The sequence below is a fragment of the Anopheles funestus genome, chromosome 3RL, assembly GCF_943734845.2.
Source record: "Anopheles funestus chromosome 3RL, idAnoFuneDA-416_04, whole genome shotgun sequence".
NCBI classification, from domain to species: Eukaryota; Metazoa; Arthropoda; class Insecta; order Diptera; family Culicidae; genus Anopheles; species Anopheles funestus.
This window is the reverse complement of record NC_064599.1, coordinates 1,497,052-1,517,118: the sequence shown is the minus strand read 5'-3', so window position 1 is coordinate 1,517,118 and position 20,067 is coordinate 1,497,052. Positions and strand designations below refer to the sequence as shown.

General features: G+C 44.2%; 2 protein-coding genes across 2 annotated transcripts; one reads left to right on the top strand and one right to left on the bottom strand.

The window, feature by feature from the left end:
* Positions 1 to 253: 253 nt before the first annotated feature.
* Positions 254 to 3,644, bottom strand: LOC125768227 (endoplasmic reticulum metallopeptidase 1-like). Its single transcript, XM_049435597.1, has 5 exons — positions 3,222 to 3,644; positions 2,394 to 3,153; positions 1,650 to 2,309; positions 1,070 to 1,585; positions 254 to 1,001 (listed from the first exon to the last, which is right to left on the bottom strand). Exons 1-5 carry the CDS (start codon positions 3,257 to 3,259, stop codon positions 321 to 323), a joined length of 2,655 nt encoding a protein of 884 aa, XP_049291554.1. The 5' UTR covers positions 3,260 to 3,644; the 3' UTR covers positions 254 to 320.
* A 57-nt stretch (positions 3,645 to 3,701) lies between these two features.
* Positions 3,702 to 18,196, top strand: LOC125768223 (dynein axonemal heavy chain 8). The gene is made up of 7 exons (XM_049435587.1): positions 3,702 to 4,308; positions 4,376 to 9,942; positions 10,011 to 11,416; positions 11,493 to 12,397; positions 12,482 to 17,063; positions 17,129 to 17,853; positions 17,939 to 18,196. The coding sequence occupies exons 1-7, from the start codon at positions 3,790 to 3,792 to the stop codon at positions 18,062 to 18,064; spliced, it is 13,830 nt and encodes a 4,609-aa protein (XP_049291544.1). The 5' UTR covers positions 3,702 to 3,789; the 3' UTR covers positions 18,065 to 18,196.
* Positions 18,197 to 20,067: the final 1,871 nt, after the last annotated feature.

Below are 20,067 nucleotides of genomic sequence, written 5' to 3'. Positions count from 1 at the left end.
CTTCAAGCGAACCAGTATTATAAGGTGGGACAAAACAGGGCTGAATTCATTGCTTCGAAATTGCGCAACACTTTGTAAGACGTAACACCAACGACATTTTCCAGCAGCTGAACTAATTCATCTTGGTAGCGAAAATTCACGCTTCAAGTGCCACGAGCAGCAAAGCCACAAAAAAGACAATGCTTCAATGGGCGTGGAGGAACTTTTATGTAATACTATTAGGTTTCGATCAAAAGAACAAATAAATGCAATCAAACCAGATGACGCAAACGGGTTTTTTATTTTAATAAACTATTTCCTGCGTGTAGTGCTCCAATTGATTAGAAAATGTTGCTAATAAGATGAGCCGGATAAGCAACAACATGCGCATAATCGGGAAATTGGTCGATAAATCGTTGGAATTCTTGCGTACGATATTGCTCATGGTGCATGTACTGCGCTACTACGTTCAGGTAAAAATTCCATCCAGCTTCTGAGGCTTTGCTAGCCGAGCCTTGCACCGTGATGTGAAATTCGTAGGGTCGATCGTCGATTCCGTGAACGAAATTAATGTAATGTACATCCTGTCCATTCCAAGGCAATCCACTGCGAGGAATGTCCTTGCTAAAGCTCCAGCTGATCAGCTTTACCCCTCTTACCGGCGAAACATAGAAACTCATGTGATCCGTTCCTTTCACGGTGAACGAGAACGTAGTCACATTGAGCTGGGGGTCGAACTGGTTCCCAATGTACTTCAGGTCGATTGTTTCGGGAAGAGTAAATGTGTTGCCTTGTATCCACAATCCGTTTTCGCGCTGACCATGATGTGAATTTTGATAGAATGGTATACCACAGTATAACTCCTTTTCGCACTGAACGCCCAACGGTACAGCGTTGGCTTCAAATTTCACTGCTAGCTCTCGTATAAGATCCCCAGTGTACCGGTCCTGGGGGTGAATGTAGAATCCACCCTCGAGTCGCCTAAGCGTACCATTCTGATGATAAAACTCGCGAGTACAATGCTGCACATGGAAAGAAACAATTCAAATAAAGCTAAAACAGGCTAAAACTACGACCGATCATCACTTACATAGATATAAAAGCGTTCTGGTGAAGTGTGGGCTCGAAAAGGAAATCCGGCAGAGGTCACCATAACGATGATTGAAACAACGAAGAAAGCGACAACCAGTGCAATGAAGAGGTATCCTTTGCGCGCTAAAGTAACCAGCGGGGTCAAGAGACCTGTCACCAGCATGCCCACGAGCACTGCAAATAGGGCGATCAGTAGTTCAGGATTTGCGCCCGCATTACCACGTCCCTGCATCGGGATGAAGGTGGCGAAGGCCGTCAGCGAAACGGAGCTAAAGTACGCAATCGGAGCAATTTGTCCTATTAGATGTACATATATCCAGCACATGGATGTATGCTTGCCGAACGCCTGCAATGACGCATTCAACAACGTGGTAACGGTGTAGAACAGTATGGCCATTGTGAACAGATAGCCCGATCGGATGCTCATACAGGTCAGTACGATCAGTATCAACACGTACAGGACGCAGGTAGCATTGAGCAGCAACTGGACACGTGCATGTAGGGAAAGTTGATCCTGTTGATTGACACAGTTGATGGATTGCGTTGGCACCAGTTCATAGTCGATGAAGAATACTTACATTTTTTACAAAATGAATATACAATACTGGACCGGTGCACGTCGCAATTAAGAATGGGCAGATGTACAGCCCAAAGATCAACCACGTCTGCGTGAACCAACTCATCGTCGAATCGACGGCATTTAAAATGACGGCAAGCAGTAAGGATAACCCTACGCCAACAATAATTGACAACACGATCACACCCAGACCGGTAAGACCTTGTAGTAGCAACTGCCAGAAGGTTAATTCCGTGCTGCGCGTCAGCAACCACAAGGATAAGCTAATGGCCGAAAGAGCAATGATAGATAAACCGATATTCAGTAAGATCGATGCCCACAACGGGTAGTACACTAGGAACCAATTGAGAAAATCGAAGAATACTGCCTTGGAACCTTCATGATCGCGAATGTCGTACAGTTCCTCGGCATTGGCCAACGCTCTGGCGAGAGCCAGCACATTATCACCGGTATGTTGTAGCGTTGTATTAGGGATGGTGTCGTAGGCATCGTACGCTGTGTGATAAAGATATCCCCAAGTGCTGTGCGCGAAATCCATACCGGGAATTTTCCCATATTTGGAGTACACATAGTAATCCGTTTCCGACGGAACCAGATCGGCCTGGAACAGTTCCTCTGCAACAGCTGTACAGTACGGATGGGGAACGAAATCTCGATAATACTATTGTTTGTGTAAAATGATAAAATACAAACAGATTGCAATTGTGGTTTGTGTTTTGTTACGGAAGTCACCATGTGTGCTTACTTTCATGAGGAAAGAGTATTTTGGTCCCGCTTGAAACATGATGTCACGTCCTCCATTAGCCGCAACGTCCATGTTGATAAACGTACGCACCTTGCTGAACCAGCGATGATGGGCGACAAACGCATGCGATCCTTGAAGAGTGTTCTCCTCGCACCCGTTAAATACAAACACTAGTCCGTGATTGTATGGCTGTGCACTTTGCGAAAGTTTTCTTAACACTTCCAGCATAATGACGCTCATCGTACCATCATCACCAGCTCCGGGACTTTGCGGGACACTGTCAAAGTGGGAGCTAAGCATCAGGTAGTTGTCAGGCTCTTTCCCCTGCGATGGAATTATACGCGCAATCACATTCTGGATGCCCTGATACACACTCGTTTGTGGATACTTTTCGTAATCCAGAAACATGTCACCATAGGCTTGCTGAACTTCCACCTCAACACGATGCGTCGGGTTAGCTTCGGAGATGATGTCATTGATAATGCGTAACAGAAACTGAACAGTGATAATTTCGTTGGCATAGCTGCCAGCCACACGGGGACCGACATTGCTCATCTCGAAAAGGTGTTGCTTTGCTATTTCTGCTATGAAACGATCCGGATGGGTGGATTCATCCAACCGTCGAAGCGCTATCGGCATTGACACCCAATTCCAATAGACGAGCAGATAAACTCCTACGACTGCACCGGTGAGACCAATCAACCACCAAGCAGAAAAACGTTCTTCATCTTTTGAGCGTTTTTTGTTGCTGGGCGACGATCTAGGATTAGGTAAAGTAAATGGGTCTTCACTTGTTGTTCACACTCCCGAAACCAAGAGGACACTTACAAACTGTGAGTCTCCAGCTGATTTTGAATTTCTTCCATGGCTGATCAAGACTGTAAGCTAACTGAAGGCAAGCCTTTCGGTAATGGAACGCTACGACCGGTTTAATCGTTATCATATCGCTTGAACAGTACTTTAATAGCCCCCCAGCGTGTTCGTATCAGATTGAAGATGTATCAGGGGTCGATTAAGTTCACGTGTGATTAAGATATGGCGTGTTACAAATGAAAGGAATACAAAAACATTCAATCGAATAACACAACACAACAGAGCAGAATAATAAGAACAATTTAAATCGTTTGATAACCTGGTAATTTTGATACTTTAAAAGCAACTGCATACCTACGTATCTATCATATGCATGCACTATTCTTCTTATCATTGTTATAGGTAGGTATATTAAACATTTAACAGATTAAAGTAAACACTGACTAAAGAGGATGCACTGTCCAAGAAATCGGAATACGTAAGAAATCTAGTAACCATTGAAGTTTCGATTTCTCCATACACGTATCCGTCACATACCTATACCGGAAACTGTCGAGTGAGAACTTACATCACTGAGGTCAAAATGACGGATCCCGATCCAGACCGCCATCTGAAGAAAGTGTTGAATGTGATTGGTGTTAGTACGAAAATTGGCAATGTGGTACAATTGGTCAAACGAAGACGCGGAAGTCCACCGAAGATTACGGAGGAGCAAGAAATTCAGCAGCGACTTGAGAAATCCAAAGAGGCTCGCTCCGAACGTCTCAACATCTTGTCCACCAAGCATCGACACGTGCTAGAGGTGGGTGCGTATATTTTAGCCGAAGATCAAGACTATGTTGCGGAATGTGTTGCGGATCGTATGTACGATGTGCAGCTGCTGGACAGCTTCTTCGAGCCAGACGGTGTGAAGGCGTTGCTACTGTTCCATGGTATGTGCGCTCCGCCAGGGATGGATACGGGAAGATACAATGCGAAGGTAAAGCAGTCCACTATGCAAGTTTGGATCACGGATGGACGCAATGATAAAGTGACGGTGGTCTGTGTAGGAGTGACTCGGCACAGTAATGCTAAACCAATTGAAACCAAAGGACTTAGCGATGTAAGTAATGGTCAGCCTTATTAGTTATGTTTATCAAGGAACACGCTCAAACGATTTATCTTTGTAGGAAATCTTATTCACCTACATCACAATTCCTTCCGGCAGCTCGATTGTCTACTGTTTGGTATCGATCTTGGAGAAAGTTCTTAAGCCAGCCGTCGATGATATCCGCGACTACGGGCATTGCAATGATGTTCAAAAGAGCAACTTCAAGTACGGCGTGAATCGATTCATTAATTTCCTCAAAAGCACAGAAAAGGACATCTCACAACGAATCGTGTTTGATGTGGACCGCGATTTGTATCTGGGCTTTCTGTTAACTGCCGTCCAAATAGCAGAAACAGCGCGCGATAAAGAACGGATGAGTCGTGTTGAGCACATTTTTAGTAGATGGATGGAGCAAGTACAGCATGCACTTACGCAGGGTGATCAGATCGAACAATCGCCCCATCACGCGGGACCGCTGGTTGAGCTGGAATATTGGCGTACCATACTGACGCGCTACACATCAATCAGTGAATTTACCGAGAGTAAAATTTTTTTACAATTTTTGGAATCTTTGAAAATATCTCGCGCCAAGCTGGTCAAAGTTTGGGACGGTTTAGCGGCAGAACTGTCCGGCAAGTTGATCGAGTCTCGAGATAACGTACGCTTCATCAGCTCCATCGAACGTTTTTGGGACCCTTTGTACCGGTGTAACCCCCAGGAAGCAACACGTAGCATTCCGAGCCTGCTGGAAGTAATTCGCCATGTATACAAATCGTCCATGTACTACAACACGTCGGATCGAATAACAGGACTGCTGACAAAGATTGCAAATCAGATCATCATCAACTGCAGGCTCTTTCTGACCGATCGTGGAACGATCCGAATATATCAACAGCCCAAGACAATGCTGATAAGTAAAATCACCATTTGCCACCAGCTGGACGCTGCATTTCGGGACAGCTATAATCAAACGGTGCAGAACATGCAGAATAGTCCTAGCGAAACACCGTGGGAATGCTCCAAAGTGTTTATTTTTGGAAAATTGAACCATTTCAAGTTACGCTTAGCCCGAATACTGGAGGTCATGGAGTTGTTTCTGAAGTATGAAGTTATCGACCAGGTGGCCATTTATGGGACAGACGTTTTTTCAGGTCGGATTAAAGCCGCGTACGAAGCGCTCATCTCGAAACCGTATGATCCTCTGATTTATACCGAGCATCAGTTTGACACGGACTATGAATGCTATCTGAAAGAGGTTGAAATAGCTGAATCGGGGCTACAAAAGTATCTCAAAGCCCAACTAGCCAACGAGTGTACCGTCGACGGTAGCCTTTTGATCTTGAAGAGATTTGAGAAACTGCAACTCGATTGTTTGTGCATCGATCGACGCTATCTGGATGTTGCAGTGATGCTGGAAAAAGAAATCTTTCAGTTTAAAGATATATACAATGAGAATCGGGCCAGTCCACCAGTTCCGTACGGTGTTCCAGAAACGGTTGGACGCATTATGTGGGCTCGAGCATTGTTTCGTCAAATGGATGTGCCGCTTGCGTCCCTGAAGAATCGATCGTGTGTCTTAAATCATCGGAAGGCGCAACTCTGCATTAAATATTACAACTATCTGAGTGAAGTGTTGATTCACTACGAACTGCTACACCATAAAGCATGGATGATGTTTGCAGAGAAGGCAAGAAACAAACTATCCACACCGGTGTACCGTAAGCGTGATACAGATAACTGGTTGGAGCTAAACTTCCATCCGTGGATCAAGCAAGTCATCAGAGAAACGGAAGTAGTTCTTAAGCTTGGTATGAGCGTGCCAGATTTCACAATTGTTCTCGTGCAAAACAAAGAGCAAATCGATCGACGCTTTGAAAGAGCCAAGCATCTACTGCGCCAGAATAATGAGCTCCGTTTAGCCATTCCTCCCATATTTTTACCTTTGATGAGAACGATGTTGGTGAAACTGGACAAAGTGTTCCTGCCCGGCTTGTGTGTCATTACGTGGGAGTCCTTGAATATTGACACATATCTGGACGATGTTGAAAGCACACTGGTGGAGACGGAACAATTCTACAAGGAAGTTCATGATATTTGGCAGGCTCGTGTTGAAGACACGTTGAATTCCTTTGAGAGCACAGACCTCCTTACGCTTCCTGCTGATCCAGTGGATCCTAATGAGTTCTACGACATGAACAACCGATACCGTCAATCGGTGCAAGTTTACCTGGAAAAGAAATCACAGGCCATGGAAGGTGCAGTTATAGAATTGATCAACAAGTTTGTCCAAAAAATACAAGTTCCAGATACTGATGATCGTGGTATTCGGAGATATCAACTTCCGCTTGGTGAAATTAACGACGAAAATAGGCGCAAAGAGGAACAACTCCCAACAGACAAGTTCGATTGGATTCGCTTCGATAAGCTGTATAAAACGCCTGCTAATCCGACTCCGGAGGCACACCTGGAAGCACTTTTCCAGGACTATGGAGCATTAAATTACGACGTTAGTACACTGCACATTGACTGCATGGAACTGTTTGCATATTTTAACAATCGAATTATAAACGTGTTTGTACATATGGTAAAGAATTCGTTAGAAAAATTACGCACCAGGCTCGAGTTGGTGCGCTTACAGCTAAACAAGGCGGCTATTTTAAGCGAGATTCAACCGCTCATCGTAACCGCAATGCAACTGCAAGGGGATTGCTGCGACATCATACCATCTCTGGAGGACATACAGCTTGCATTTGATAGAGTTGTGCTGAATGTGATAGAAACGTTTTACGCCATTTCGACCTGGGGCCGGCAAGCAAAGTCGACCGAGAGGAAAACGCGGCGACCAGTGCTGGCGGAACAGCGTGCGGAACGGGATTGGTTTAAACTCCTATCGGAGCACAAAGAGGTAACCAGAATGAAGCATGAATTTGATGGCGGAATGTTCCTTCTGAAACCCGATGTGAACTATGTGTTGAAGCATGTGTACACCCATTACGAGTACCTTTGGAAACAAAATTTGTTCACTATCGCACCAGAAGCAAAACCGGAACTATTCGAAAAGATCAAGGAAGATCTTGCATCCGTCAAGTACAGCAGTCACATTGGGCCGATTGTCATCAAACTAGACGCTGTTGTTGAGCTTGTGCTTCGGCGCTTCCTTGCTTTCTATAACACCCGGATAGAAGAAATAGTTGCCTTTATCATGCAACACGATGAAACTCTCAAACGTACGCTCACTGATTTGGACGACATTCGCATGGCAATGGACTGTTTGCAAACGGTGCAGGATAACTTTTCCTTTATCGATGTTGATCTTACGTTCATCGAGCAAACCTATCGCACATTGGCCGACTTTGAGCAGCTCGAAATAACCCAGGAACAAGTGGATAGTGTCTATGGTATTCGCGACACATTCAAGGCGATGATCAAATTAGTGGAAAAAGTCGAAAACGACATTATAGCCTTGCAGGTACCGCTGCAACGAGAACTAGCTGCAGGAGTGGCAAAATTCAACGAAGAAATCACCGGATTTGATCAAGAGTTTGAAACGAACGGCCCAATGGAGGAAGGTATACCTGCAAAAGAAGCTAGCGATCGACTGCTCATGTTCCAGGGACAATTCGACGAGCTGTGGCGCAAGTTCGAAATGTACGCGAACGGTGAAGCGTTCTTGGGGCTGATAGTGAACGACTATCCGGTGCTGCACAAGCGGAAGAAAGAATTCAACCTGCTCAACAAACTGTATTCACTGTACCTGCAAGTGATGAAAAGTATTGATCAGTATTACGAAACCCCATGGCAGGATGTGAACATAGAGGACATAAATGCAGAACTAACCGATTTCCAGAACAGATGCCGAAAGCTTCCAAAAGCGATGAAAGATTGGCCCGCTTATATTGAGTTGAAGATGAAGATTGATGATTTCAACAATAGTTGCCCACTGTTGGAGCTTATGTGCAACGAAGCAATGAAAGACCGTCACTGGGAAAAGTTGGAACAGATGCTGGATTGTAAATTTGACGTTACATCGCCGACGTTTACTTTAGGCAACATTATGGAAGCACCGCTGCTCAAGTTTTCTGACGACATCGAAGACACGTGTATTGGTGCTGTGAAGGAGAATGATATCGATACCAAGCTGCGCACGATCGTCGCTGAGTGGTCTACGGTGAACCTACAGTTTACTGGCTTTAAAACACGCGGCGAGCTGCTTATCAAACCTGCAGAAACCGTCGAGATCATATCGATGCTCGAGGATAGTATCATGATCGTCAACTCGTTAGCATCAAATCGATTCAATGCACACTTTAAGAAGGATATCATGATGTGGTTGCACAAGTTGGTGAACACTGGAGAAATTCTTGAGAAATGGTTACAAGTGCAGAACCTGTGGATATACTTGGAGGCTGTGTTCGTCGGCGGTGATATTTCTAAGCAGTTGCCACAGGATGCGAAAAGATTTGCAGGAATCGACAAGAGTTGGGTGCGTATAATGTTCCGCGCCCGTGATAATCCAAACGTAGTTCAGTGCTGTACGGGTGAAGACGTCATGTCGTACACTCTAACTTCTTTGCTGGAACAGCTAGAGACTTGCCAAAAGTCCCTTACCGGATACCTTGAATCGAAGCGACTCCTATTTCCACGCTTTTTCTTCATCTCCGATCCTGTATTGCTGGAAATTCTTGGCCAAAGTTCTGATCCGACTTCCATTCAAGCACATCTATTAAGCATTTTCGACGCAGTTGCTAAGGTGGAGTTTGATGAAAAAACGTTTGGAAAAATCATAGCGCTTTATTCGGATAACGGAGAGCGTGTTCCCTTGACTAATCCTGTGTTCTGTACTGGCGGAGTGGAGATGTGGCTCGGTAGTCTGCTAGGTGAAATGCAAGATACCATTCGAACAATATTAACTCAAATGGCACACTGCCTTGCTAGTCCTGACTTCAATTTTATCGCCGGGTTCCAAGAATTTTGCGGCCAGGCGGGACTCGTAGGAGTTCAATTGTTATGGACAAACGAAGCCGAAATAGCCCTTAGCAGGTGTCGAGTGGACAAAGCGATTATGCGTGTTACGAACAATAAGTTCCTAAATCTCCTGAACAGTCTGATCGAGCTGACGGTAAAGGATTTAACGAAATTGGAACGCATTCGGTTCGAAACAATGGTTACCATACACGTTCATCAACGCGACATTTTCGACGATTTGGTGCGATTCCGTATTCGAACGGCATTGGATTTTGAGTGGCAAAAACAGGCCCGGTTTTACTATATCGAAGAAACGGACGACGTAATTGTGAAGATAACGGACGTGGATTTCATTTATCAAAACGAATATCTTGGCGTAACGGAGCGATTGGCCATCACACCGCTAACTGATCGGTGCTATATCACGCTTGCCCAAGCAATCGGTATGTCAATGGGCGGAGCACCAGCTGGTCCTGCAGGAACAGGGAAGACAGAAACCACCAAGGATATGGGTCGCGCATTAGGAAAGCTGGTAGTGGTCTTCAACTGCTCAGATCAGATGGATTTCCGTGGCTTGGGTCGTATTTACAAAGGTCTCGCTCAATCTGGTTCCTGGGGTTGTTTTGATGAGTTCAATCGTATCGAGCTTCCTGTTTTGTCCGTAGCAGCACAACAAATCCAGTAAGTAGTAGCAACATACTTTACTAGTTAAACATGCAAAAACATAATTTCTTCGTTCTATTTCAAAGCATCGTACTCACCGCTAGGAAGGAAAAGAAGACATCTTTCTTATTTAGTGATGGCGACACAGTTTCATTAAATCCAGAATTCGGTCTCTTCATTACTATGAATCCCGGATACGCAGGACGACAGGAGCTACCGGAGAACTTGAAAATCATGTTTCGCTCCGTTGCAATGATGGTTCCTGATCGGCAGATTATTATGCGTGTTAAATTGGCTAGCTGCGGTTTTAAGGACAATGTCATACTTGCTCGAAAATTCTTTACGCTATACAAACTTTGCGAGGAACAACTGTCGAAACAGGTTCATTACGATTTCGGCTTACGGAACATTTTGTCTGTTCTGAGAACGCTGGGCGCACAGAAGCGAGCGAATCCCACCGATACGGAGGAAACCATCGTAATGCGTGTGTTACGTGATATGAATGTTTCGAAGCTGGTTGATGAGGATGAGCCTTTGTTTATTTCACTGATTGAGGACCTATTCCCGGGCATAAAGCTTAGCACTTCTAGTTATAAAGAGCTGCAGAAAGCCATAGCTAACAGTGCAGAATCTCTTGGGCTGATGAACCATCCCGAGTGGAATTTGAAAGTAATTCAGTTGTATGAAACGTCCCTTGTGCGACACGGTCTCATGACACTTGGACCTACCGGAGCGGGCAAGACGCAGTGTATATTGACACTGCTGAAGAGTTTCACCGAGCTGGGCGTGCCGCACAAGGAGATTCGTATGAACCCGAAAGCGATCACCGCTCCCCAGATGTTTGGAAGGCTCGACGTGGCCACAAATGACTGGACGGATGGAATCTTTTCGACCTTGTGGCGCCGAACGCTGAAGGTGAAGAAAACGGACTTTGTGTGGCTTGTACTAGATGGACCAGTCGATGCGGTGTGGATCGAGAACTTGAATTCCGTACTCGACGATAACAAAACACTAACTCTGGCAAATGGCGATCGTATTACGATGGCTCCGAACGCAAAGCTAGTCTTTGAGCCCGACAACGTAGATAACGCGTCACCCGCTACCGTGAGTCGCATGGGCATGGTATTCATGAGTGCGTCCGTCATGAAGTGGGAACCGATTTTGAACGGTTGGCTCAAAACTAAACCAGCAGATCAGAGTGATCTATTGAGGCGCTTGTTTCTCAAAATTTACAACGATTTGCATGAATTCGTTCAAACGAAACTTAAAGCAAAAATGAAGATACTAGAAGCAATTTACATTCGGCAGTGCTGTGATCTCCTGGAAGGATTATTGGCCCCACGGAATGAAAACGAAACATCAGCTGACTTGACGGATGCTCATGTGGAGAGACTGTTTTTGTTTTCGTTGATGTGGTCTTTAGGTGCCGTACTTGAGCTGGAGGATCGTGAAACTATGGGAGAATTTATAGCGAGACACCCATCCAAAATGAGTGAGTATGCTAAATGTTGTACAAATACATTCAACTTATGTTGGGCATTACTTCCTTCATTGTGATTCATATACAGAATGGCCAAAGTTACAACCGGGAGAAACCATTTTCGAATATGTCGTATCAGCAGAGGGTAATTGGCAACATTGGAACGAACGTGTGGAGGAATATATCTACCCTAGTGACAGCGTTCCGGAGTTCGCCAGTATCCTAGTGCCAAACGTGGACAATGTGCGCACTTCATTTCTTATCGACTTGGTTGCAAGACAAAGTAAAGCGGTTCTGTTGATCGGTGAACAAGGCACAGGCAAAACCGTCATGATCAAGGGCTACATGTTGCAGTACGATCCCGAATATCATCTATCGAAAAGCTTTAACTTTTCATCTGCCACCACGCCAAACATGTTCCAGCGGATCATCGAATCGTACGTGGAGAAACGCGTTGGCACAACCTATGGACCGCCGCAACAACGCAAGATGTCCATCTTTGTCGATGATATCAACATGCCGATCGTAAACGAGTGGGGTGACCAAGTAACGAATGAGATCGTGCGCCAGCTGATGGAAAATCGTGGTTTTTATTCGTTGGACAAACCTGGCGATTTCTTAACTGTGCTGGACATTCAAATGTTAGCCGCAATGATTCATCCGGGTGGTGGTAGAAACGACATACCACCTCGGCTAAAGCGTCAATTTTGCATTTTCAACTGCGCTATTCCAAGCAACAAGTCGATGGATAAAATATTCGGTGTGCTTGGTGAAGGATACTTCTGTGACACTCGGTTCAATGAAATGCTGGTTCGGTTTGTTCCTCAGCTTGTTCCATTAACACGCAAAATATGGCAAGCAACAAAGGTAAAGATGCTGCCAACACCGGCCAAATTCCATTACGTATTCAACCTGCGAGATCTTTCTCGAATATGGGAAGGCATGCTGAAAGTCAAATCGGAACAGTGTGGAACCATTCAAACAGCCATAAACGTATGTGTGTGAATGCAACAGTTGCATCTGGGTAACAGCTGCCAAATGTAACAATCATTCTTTTTTATCCAATTTGTATTGCAGCTCTGGAGGCACGAATGCACACGAGTGATAGCGGATAGATTTACCAATTTTGAAGATCGTTCTTGGTTTGTGCACCATTTGCGGTCGGTAGCTGAACAGGAACTTGGGCCAGATTTTGTACACTATCAGGAAGAAGAACAGTTCTTTGTCGACTTTCTCCGGGATGCACCGGAACCGACAGGCGAAGAAGGAGATGATGTCAGTTTAGAACCGCCCAAACTGTATGAAGAAATGCCAGGTTTCGATGAAACGACAGCTCGGATTAAAATGTTTCTGGAACTGTACAACGAACAGATACGAGGAGCCACAATGGACTTGGTGTTCTTCCGCGATGCCTTAATCCATTTGATGATCATCTCGCGTATTATAGGAACTCCACGCGGGAACGCACTGCTAGTCGGTGTAGGTGGATCAGGGAAACAGAGCTTAACTCGTCTGGCATCTTTCATTGCGGGCTACAAGTTTTACCAAATCACGCTAACTAGAGCCTACAATGTGAATAACCTAATGGAAGATCTCAAGTATCTATATCGTGTGTCCGGTGTTGATGGTCAAGGAATAACGTTCATTTTTACCGATAATGACATCAAGGACGAAGGCTTCCTGGAGTACATTAACAACGTACTCAGCTCGGGTGAAATTGCTAATCTTTTTCCGAAGGACGAAATCGATCAAATTACCAATGAACTTATACCGGTAATGAAGAAAGTCGATCCCAAGCGCATTCCTACGCAAGATAATCTGTACGATTTCTTCATCTCGCGAGCTCGAGCCAATCTGCACATTGTACTCTGTTTCTCGCCAGTCGGAGAAAAGTTCCGTAATCGATCACTCAAGTTTCCCGGTCTTATCTCGGGCTGTACTATTGACTGGTTCCAGCGGTGGCCGGAGGATGCGCTTATAGCCGTGTCGACGCATTTCCTGCGCGACTACAATATCGTATGCTCCGCCGACGTTAAGATGCGCTTGATCGAAATTATGGCATTCGTGCAAAACCGTGTGGCTGAGATTTGCCTCGAATATTTTGAACGATTCCGCCGACAAGCACACGTAACGCCCAAATCGTTCCTTTCGTTCTTGGAAGGTTACAAGGTGATCTACAGGCAAAAGCACGAAAACATTGCAATTCTAGCAGGACGCATGCAAACAGGATTGGTAAAACTTATTGAGGCAGCCAAATCTGTTGATGTGCTGCGCGTAGAACTGGAGGAAAAGGAGAAAGATATTGTCATCGCCACTAAAGCGGCGGAAGTTGTATTAGCCTCCGTGACAGAGTCCCAGCGTGCGGCCGAGGTGGTAAAAGCCGACGTGCTAGTGGTAAAGAACAAAGCTGACATACTGGTAGAGCAAATCCAAGCAGATACGCTGGTCGCGGAGGACAAACTTGAAGCAGCGAGACCGGCGCTAGAACAAGCCGAAGCCGCCCTAAAAACTGTAACGGGAGCTGATATTGCGACGGTGCGGAAGCTCGGTAAACCACCGTACCTGATCACATTGATCATGGACGTTGTGCTAATATTGTTCGGAAGAAGAATGGCTCCTGTGAAACCGGATGAAGAACGCCAGTTTATGCTAGCCTCTTGGGAACAGTCACTAAAAGTAATGGCTGACACTGGTTTTCTAGGAAAAATTGTTCGTTACCAAGCAGATCTCATCAACGCTGAAACGGTCGATCTGATGATGCCGTATTTCAACTATCATCTATACACGTTTGAGGCGGCTAAGGCAGCGTGCGGCAACGTGGCCGGTTTACTGAAGTGGACTGTTGCCATGGCTGACTTCTACGACGTAAATAAGGACGTTTTACCATTGAAGGCCAACTTGGTTCGACAGCAGAAGAAGCTAGACATTGCCATGGCAGAGAAGGGTGCCGCAGAGGCGCTGCTAAAAGCTAAAGAGGAGGAACTGGCCGTGGTTCAGCAAATGTTTGACGAGGCGATGGCAAAGAAAAAAGCCGTGCTGGATGATGCGAAACAATGTCAAGACAAGATGGATGCGGCATCCGCACTGATAGATGGGTTGGCTGATGAGCGAGTTCGATGGACGGAACAGTTGGAGCAATTTAAAGACGAAACGGAACGACTTGTAGGCGATGTGCTAATTCTAACCGGGTTTCTTTCCTACACCGGGCCATTCAATCAGGAGTATCGCACTGCACTTCAGACGAGTTGGCAAAGCGAACTTAGCAAACGTAGGATCCCAGTTTCCAGAATTATCAATATTACGGAAAATCTTACCGACCCTGCAACCATTGGAGAGTGGAACTTGCAGGGATTACCGAATGATGAGCTTTCGATTCAGAATGGAATCATAGTGACGAAGGCAGCCCGCTATCCATTGCTTATAGATCCACAATCACAAGGAAAAATGTGGATCAGGAACAAGGAAAACGATTTCGGGCTAGTGGTGACTTCGCTCAATCACAAATACTTTCGAAATCATATTGAAGACTGTGTGTCACTTGGTTATCCCATGCTGATAGAGGATATTGGCGAAGAACTCGACCCCGTACTGGATAATGTGTTGGAAAAGAACTTCATCAAAATGGGCAATACGTTTAAGGTGAAGGTAGGCGACAAAGAAGTGGATGTGAATGATTCATTCCGCATGTATATGACCACAAAACTACCGAACCCACTGTACACGCCGGAAGTCTCAGCTCGAACATCTATAATTGATTTTACCGTTACGATGCGAGGTTTAGAAGATCAATTGTTGGGGCGAGTGATCCTTACAGAGAAACGGGAGCTGGAATCAGAACGTACGAACTTGATCAAGGATGTTACTGCAAATCGTCGTAAAATGCAGGAACTGGAAGCTAATCTGCTACACAAACTTTCCACCACACAAGGTAGTTTGGTAGACGATGTAACAGTAATAGGAGTGTTGAATACCAGCAAGATCACTTCCATTGAAGTGCGTGAGAAGCTAAAGATCGCTCGGGAAACGGAAATCAAAATCAATCGAGCTCGCGAAGAGTATCGACCTGTAGCTGCGAGAGGCAGTGTCTTGTATTTTCTTATATGCAGTATGACCATGGTGAACAACATGTATCAGACTTCACTTGTACAGTTTCTCGAACGGTTTGATATTTCCATGTCACGCTCTGATCGGCATCCGGTACCAACTAGGCGCATTAACAACATCATCGAATACCTCACATATGATATCTTCCGGTATGTGTGCCGAGGATTGTATGAAGTACACAAATACCTTTTCGTTCTGCTGATGGCACTAAATATCGATCTGGATCGGAAGACAGTAACGCATGCGGAGTTCCAAACATTCATCAAAGGAGGAGCTGCGTTGGACATAAATACATGTCCGGAGAAACCATTCAAGTGGATAGCCGACGTGACTTGGTTAAATTTGGTGCAACTTTCCAAGCTCGATCATTTCGGTGCTCTCCTCGATAGCATACGTAGTAACGAGAAAGGTTGGAAAGCGTGGTTCTCGAAAGAAGCACCTGAAGAGGAGCCTTTACCGCCGGAAGGAGGCTACCAATCGATGGATGCCTTCCGACGTCTGTTGCTTATCCGAGCCTGGTGTCCGGACAGAACACTCTTTCAAAGTCGACGGTATCTTGGCATGTCACTTGGTGAACGTTTTGCGGATCCAGTTATCATCAATTACGACGCACTGCTCGAGGAGAGCCGGCCTTTGACACCGTTAGTTTGCTTTTTGTCTATGGGTTCCGATCCGACGCCTAGCATTGAAAATTTGGCCAAAAAGAATGGTTTCAAGTGCCGTTCAATTTCTATGGGCCAGGGACAGGAGGTGCATGCACGCAAGCTTGTCGGTACCTCGTTAGAAGAAGGTTCATGGGTATTACTGCAGAATTGCCATCTTGGATTGGAGTACATGAATGAGCTAATGTTGCAGATATTGGATTTGGAACGATTAGGCCCTACAGCGTATCACGAAAATTTCCGCATTTGGATGACGACCGAACCACATCCGCAGTTCCCGATCACATTTCTACAGATGGCGTTGAAATTCACCAACGAGCCACCGTCCGGCGTGAAGGCCGGCTTGAAGCGGACCTACGCGTCGATGTCGTTGGAGATGTTTGAATACAGTGACTCCTTACTCTATGTGCCACTGATATATGGCATATCGTTTCTTCATACGGTTGTACAAGAACGACGAAAGTTTGGTCCCTTGGGATGGAACATTCCATATGAGTTCAATTCTGCCGATTGGCTTGCAAGCTGCATGTTTGTACAGAACCATCTGGATACACTGGACCCAAAAGTGGGCCGTGTAAGCTGGAAAACAATGCGCTACATGTTAGGCGAGGTGCAGTACGGTGGCCGTGTTACCGATGACTACGACAAGCGGTTGCTCAATACCTTCGCCCGCGTCTGGTTCTCAGATGCAATGTTTGAGGAAACATTCCGCTTCTTCCGGGAGTATCGTATTATGCGCTTCAAGACTATCGAGGAGTACCTTGAAGCGATCGACAACATGCCACTCGTCGATCCTCCGCAAGTTTATGGATTGCACTCAAACGCCGACATTACATACCAGAGTAATACAACGAAGGAAATTTTAGACACGATCCTTTCTATTCAACCAAAAGGTAAAATTTCGTACAAAGTAAATGCTGCGAATAAGTCTACAGTTGATTCAATTTTTTGTTTACAGAATCTTCCGGCGGTGGTGGTGAGACTCGTGAAGTTGCTGTTGCACGAATGGTGCATGACATGTTAGGCAAGGTTCCTCCTCCATACGATCCATATGCGGTCAAGGAACGTTTACGAATCATGGGCCATCAAGAGTCCATGAATATCTTTTTGCGCCAAGAAATCGATCGTATTCAGCGCATCTTACTGCTCGTGCGTCAAACGCTAGACGATCTGCTGTTAGCCATCGACGGAGTGATTATAATGAATGAGCAGCTCCGGGATGCGCTAGATAACATCTACGATGCCCGAGTACCGACCGTCTGGAAGCGGGGCAGTTGGGCTTCGGCTTCACTTGGGTTCTGGTTCACCGAGCTGATAGAGAGAAATTCACAATTCCATAGCTGGTGTTTCCGGAAACGACCCAACATGTTCTGGATGACAGGATTTTTCAATCCGCAGGGATTCTTAACCGCCATGCGTCAGGAAGTCGCACGGGCCCACAAGGGATGGGCGTTGGATATGATCACTCTTCATAACGACGTAACTCAGATGCTAACGGAAGAGTGCAAGGTAACACCACCGGAAGGAGTTTATGTTTACGGTCTGTACATAGATGGGGCTGGATGGGACAAACGGTTCATCCGTTTGCAGGAAGCCACGAACAAGGTTCTGTACTCACCCATGCCAGTGATACACGTTTACGCCATCAATTCCACTGCACCAAAAGATCCAAAGCTATACGAGGTAAAGTGTAATCTGGTTTGTTCATTAAACACTAAACTCTCGGCACATTGCATATATTTAACTAAACTATCTTTTTCTTCTACAGTGTCCAGTCTATAAAAAGGCCAATCGAACTGATTTGAACTATATCACGCCGCTATGGTTGCAAACAGCTAAACCACCGGAACACTGGGTTCTACGCGGAGTCGCTCTTTTGTGTGATATCAAGTAAACGGGTCACTCTTGAATCAACCCGAAAAAACTTGTGGCTGCAAAGGCAAGTAAATGATGTCAGGAAACATTATAACTTCTAAATTGTCATACAAACTGAAATCAATAAATGATGAATAAAACACTAAGCAAACTTAATGATTTTTAACGCATGCTAGCTACAAGCTAAGCTTCTTTGTAACAAATGCGTAACATATATTAAAAACCTGCGAAAAGTCGCTATACGTGTATTTTAGCGCAAGCCTTAGCTATTATTAAGAAAAATTCAATTTGAAAATTTCATAAGGCTAACCCCTTGCCATTTTTTTGAGAAATTTAGCAAAATTTAAAAATTTGTTTTATTTTAATGCGAAATTGTTGCAATTAGTTCCTTTTCACTCAAACAATGCTTTAAATTAAAAAAAGGTAAAAAATAATGAAAAAAATTGAAAAAATCTATAAATTTGTCAATCCACTAAGGCTCATTTTCGCACCAAATTTTGCCTATAACTTGGTCGGTATCTAACGGATCTCCAATCTTTGCCTGTGGTCGATAGATGGCATCAATGGCTACATTTTCTTCGTGGACGGCCATGCCCTCAGATGTCTGTGCCAGAAGTTATGCGAGGAACCAAGTTCCTTACCCTGTTTGAGAAAATGTAAAATGTTCCTCATTTTTCTGCAATTCAGCAAAATTTTTAAATGTGATATATTTTATTGCGAATTTGTTGCAATAAGTTTCTTTTCACTCAAATATTGCTTTAAATTAAAAAAAGAATAAAAAATCAGAAAAAAATTTCAAAAAAATTTTCCACTCGAAAATTTCATAAGGGGTACCCCTTGCCATTTTTTGTGAAATTTAGCAAAATTTAAAAATTTGTTTTATTTTAATGCGAAATAGTTGCAATGAGTTCCTTTTCACTCAAACAATGCTTTAAATTAAAAAAAGGTAAAAAATAATGAAAAAAAATGAAAAAATCTATAAATTTGTCAATCCACTAAGGCCCATTTTCGCACCAAGTTTTGCCTATAACTCGGTCGGTATCCAACGGATCGCAAATCTTTAACCTGTGGTCGATAGATGGCATCAATGGCTACATTTTCTTCTTGGACGGCCATGCCCTCAGATGACTGTGCCAGAAGTTATGCGAGGAACCAAGTTCCTTACCCTGTTTGAGAAAATGTAAAATTTTCCTCATTTTTGCACCAAATTTTGCCAATAACTCGGTCGGTATCTAACGGATCTCCAATCTTTGCCTGTGGTCGATAGATGGCATCAATGGCTACATTTTCTTCTTGGACGGCCATGCTCTCAGATGCCTATGCCAGAAGTTATGCGAGGAACCAAGTTCCTTACCCTGTTTGAGAAAATGTAAAATGTTCCTCATTTTTCTGCAATTCAGCAAAATTTTTAAATGTGATATATTTTATTGCGAATTTGTTGCAATAAGTTTCTTTTCACTCAAATATTGCTTTAAATTAAAAAAAGAATAAAAAATCAGAAAAAAATTTCAAAAAAATTTTCCACTCGAAAATTTCATAAGGGGTACCCCTTGCCATTTTTTGAGAAATTTAGCAAAATTTAAAAACTTGTTTTATTTTAATGCGAAATTGTTGCAATGAGTTCCTTTCCACTCAAACAATGCTTTAAATTAAAAAAAGGTAAAAAATAATGAAAAAAATTGAAAAAATCTATAAATTTGTCAATCCACTAAGGCCCATTTTCGCACCAAGTTTTGCCTATAACTCGGTCGGTATCCAACGGATCGCAAATCTTTAACCTGTGGTCGATAGATGGCATCAATGGCTACATTTTCTTCTTGGACGGCCATGCCCTCAGATGTCTGTGCCAGAAGTTATGCGAGGAACCAAGTTCCTTACCCTGTTTGAGAAAATGTAAAATGTTCCTCATTTTTCTGCAATTCAGCAAAATTTTTAAATGTGATATATTTTATTGCGAATTTGTTGCAATAAGTTTCTTTTCACTGAAATATTGCTTTAAATTAAAAAAAGAATAAAAAATCA

Bases quoted from the DNA above. Each gene is read 5' to 3' on its own strand.
- LOC125768227 (XM_049435597.1), bottom strand. From the start codon at position 3,259: ATGGAAGAAATTCAAAATCAGCTGGAGACTCACAGTTT. The intron at 1,586-1,649 runs GTAAGTATTCTT...GTCAATCAACAG, and splicing joins ATATTCATTTTGTAAAAAAT to GATCAACTTTCCCTACATGC. The intron at 1,002-1,069 runs GTAAGTGATGAT...TTCCATGTGCAG, and splicing joins CAGAACGCTTTTATATCTAT to CATTGTACTCGCGAGTTTTA.
- LOC125768223 (XM_049435587.1), top strand. From the start codon at position 3,790: ATGACGGATCCCGATCCAGACCGCCATCTGAAGAAAGTGTTGAATGTG. The intron at 4,309-4,375 runs GTAAGTAATGGT...TTATCTTTGTAG, and splicing joins AAACCAAAGGACTTAGCGAT to GAAATCTTATTCACCTACAT. The intron at 12,398-12,481 runs GTATGTGTGTGA...TTTGTATTGCAG, and splicing joins CCATTCAAACAGCCATAAAC to CTCTGGAGGCACGAATGCAC.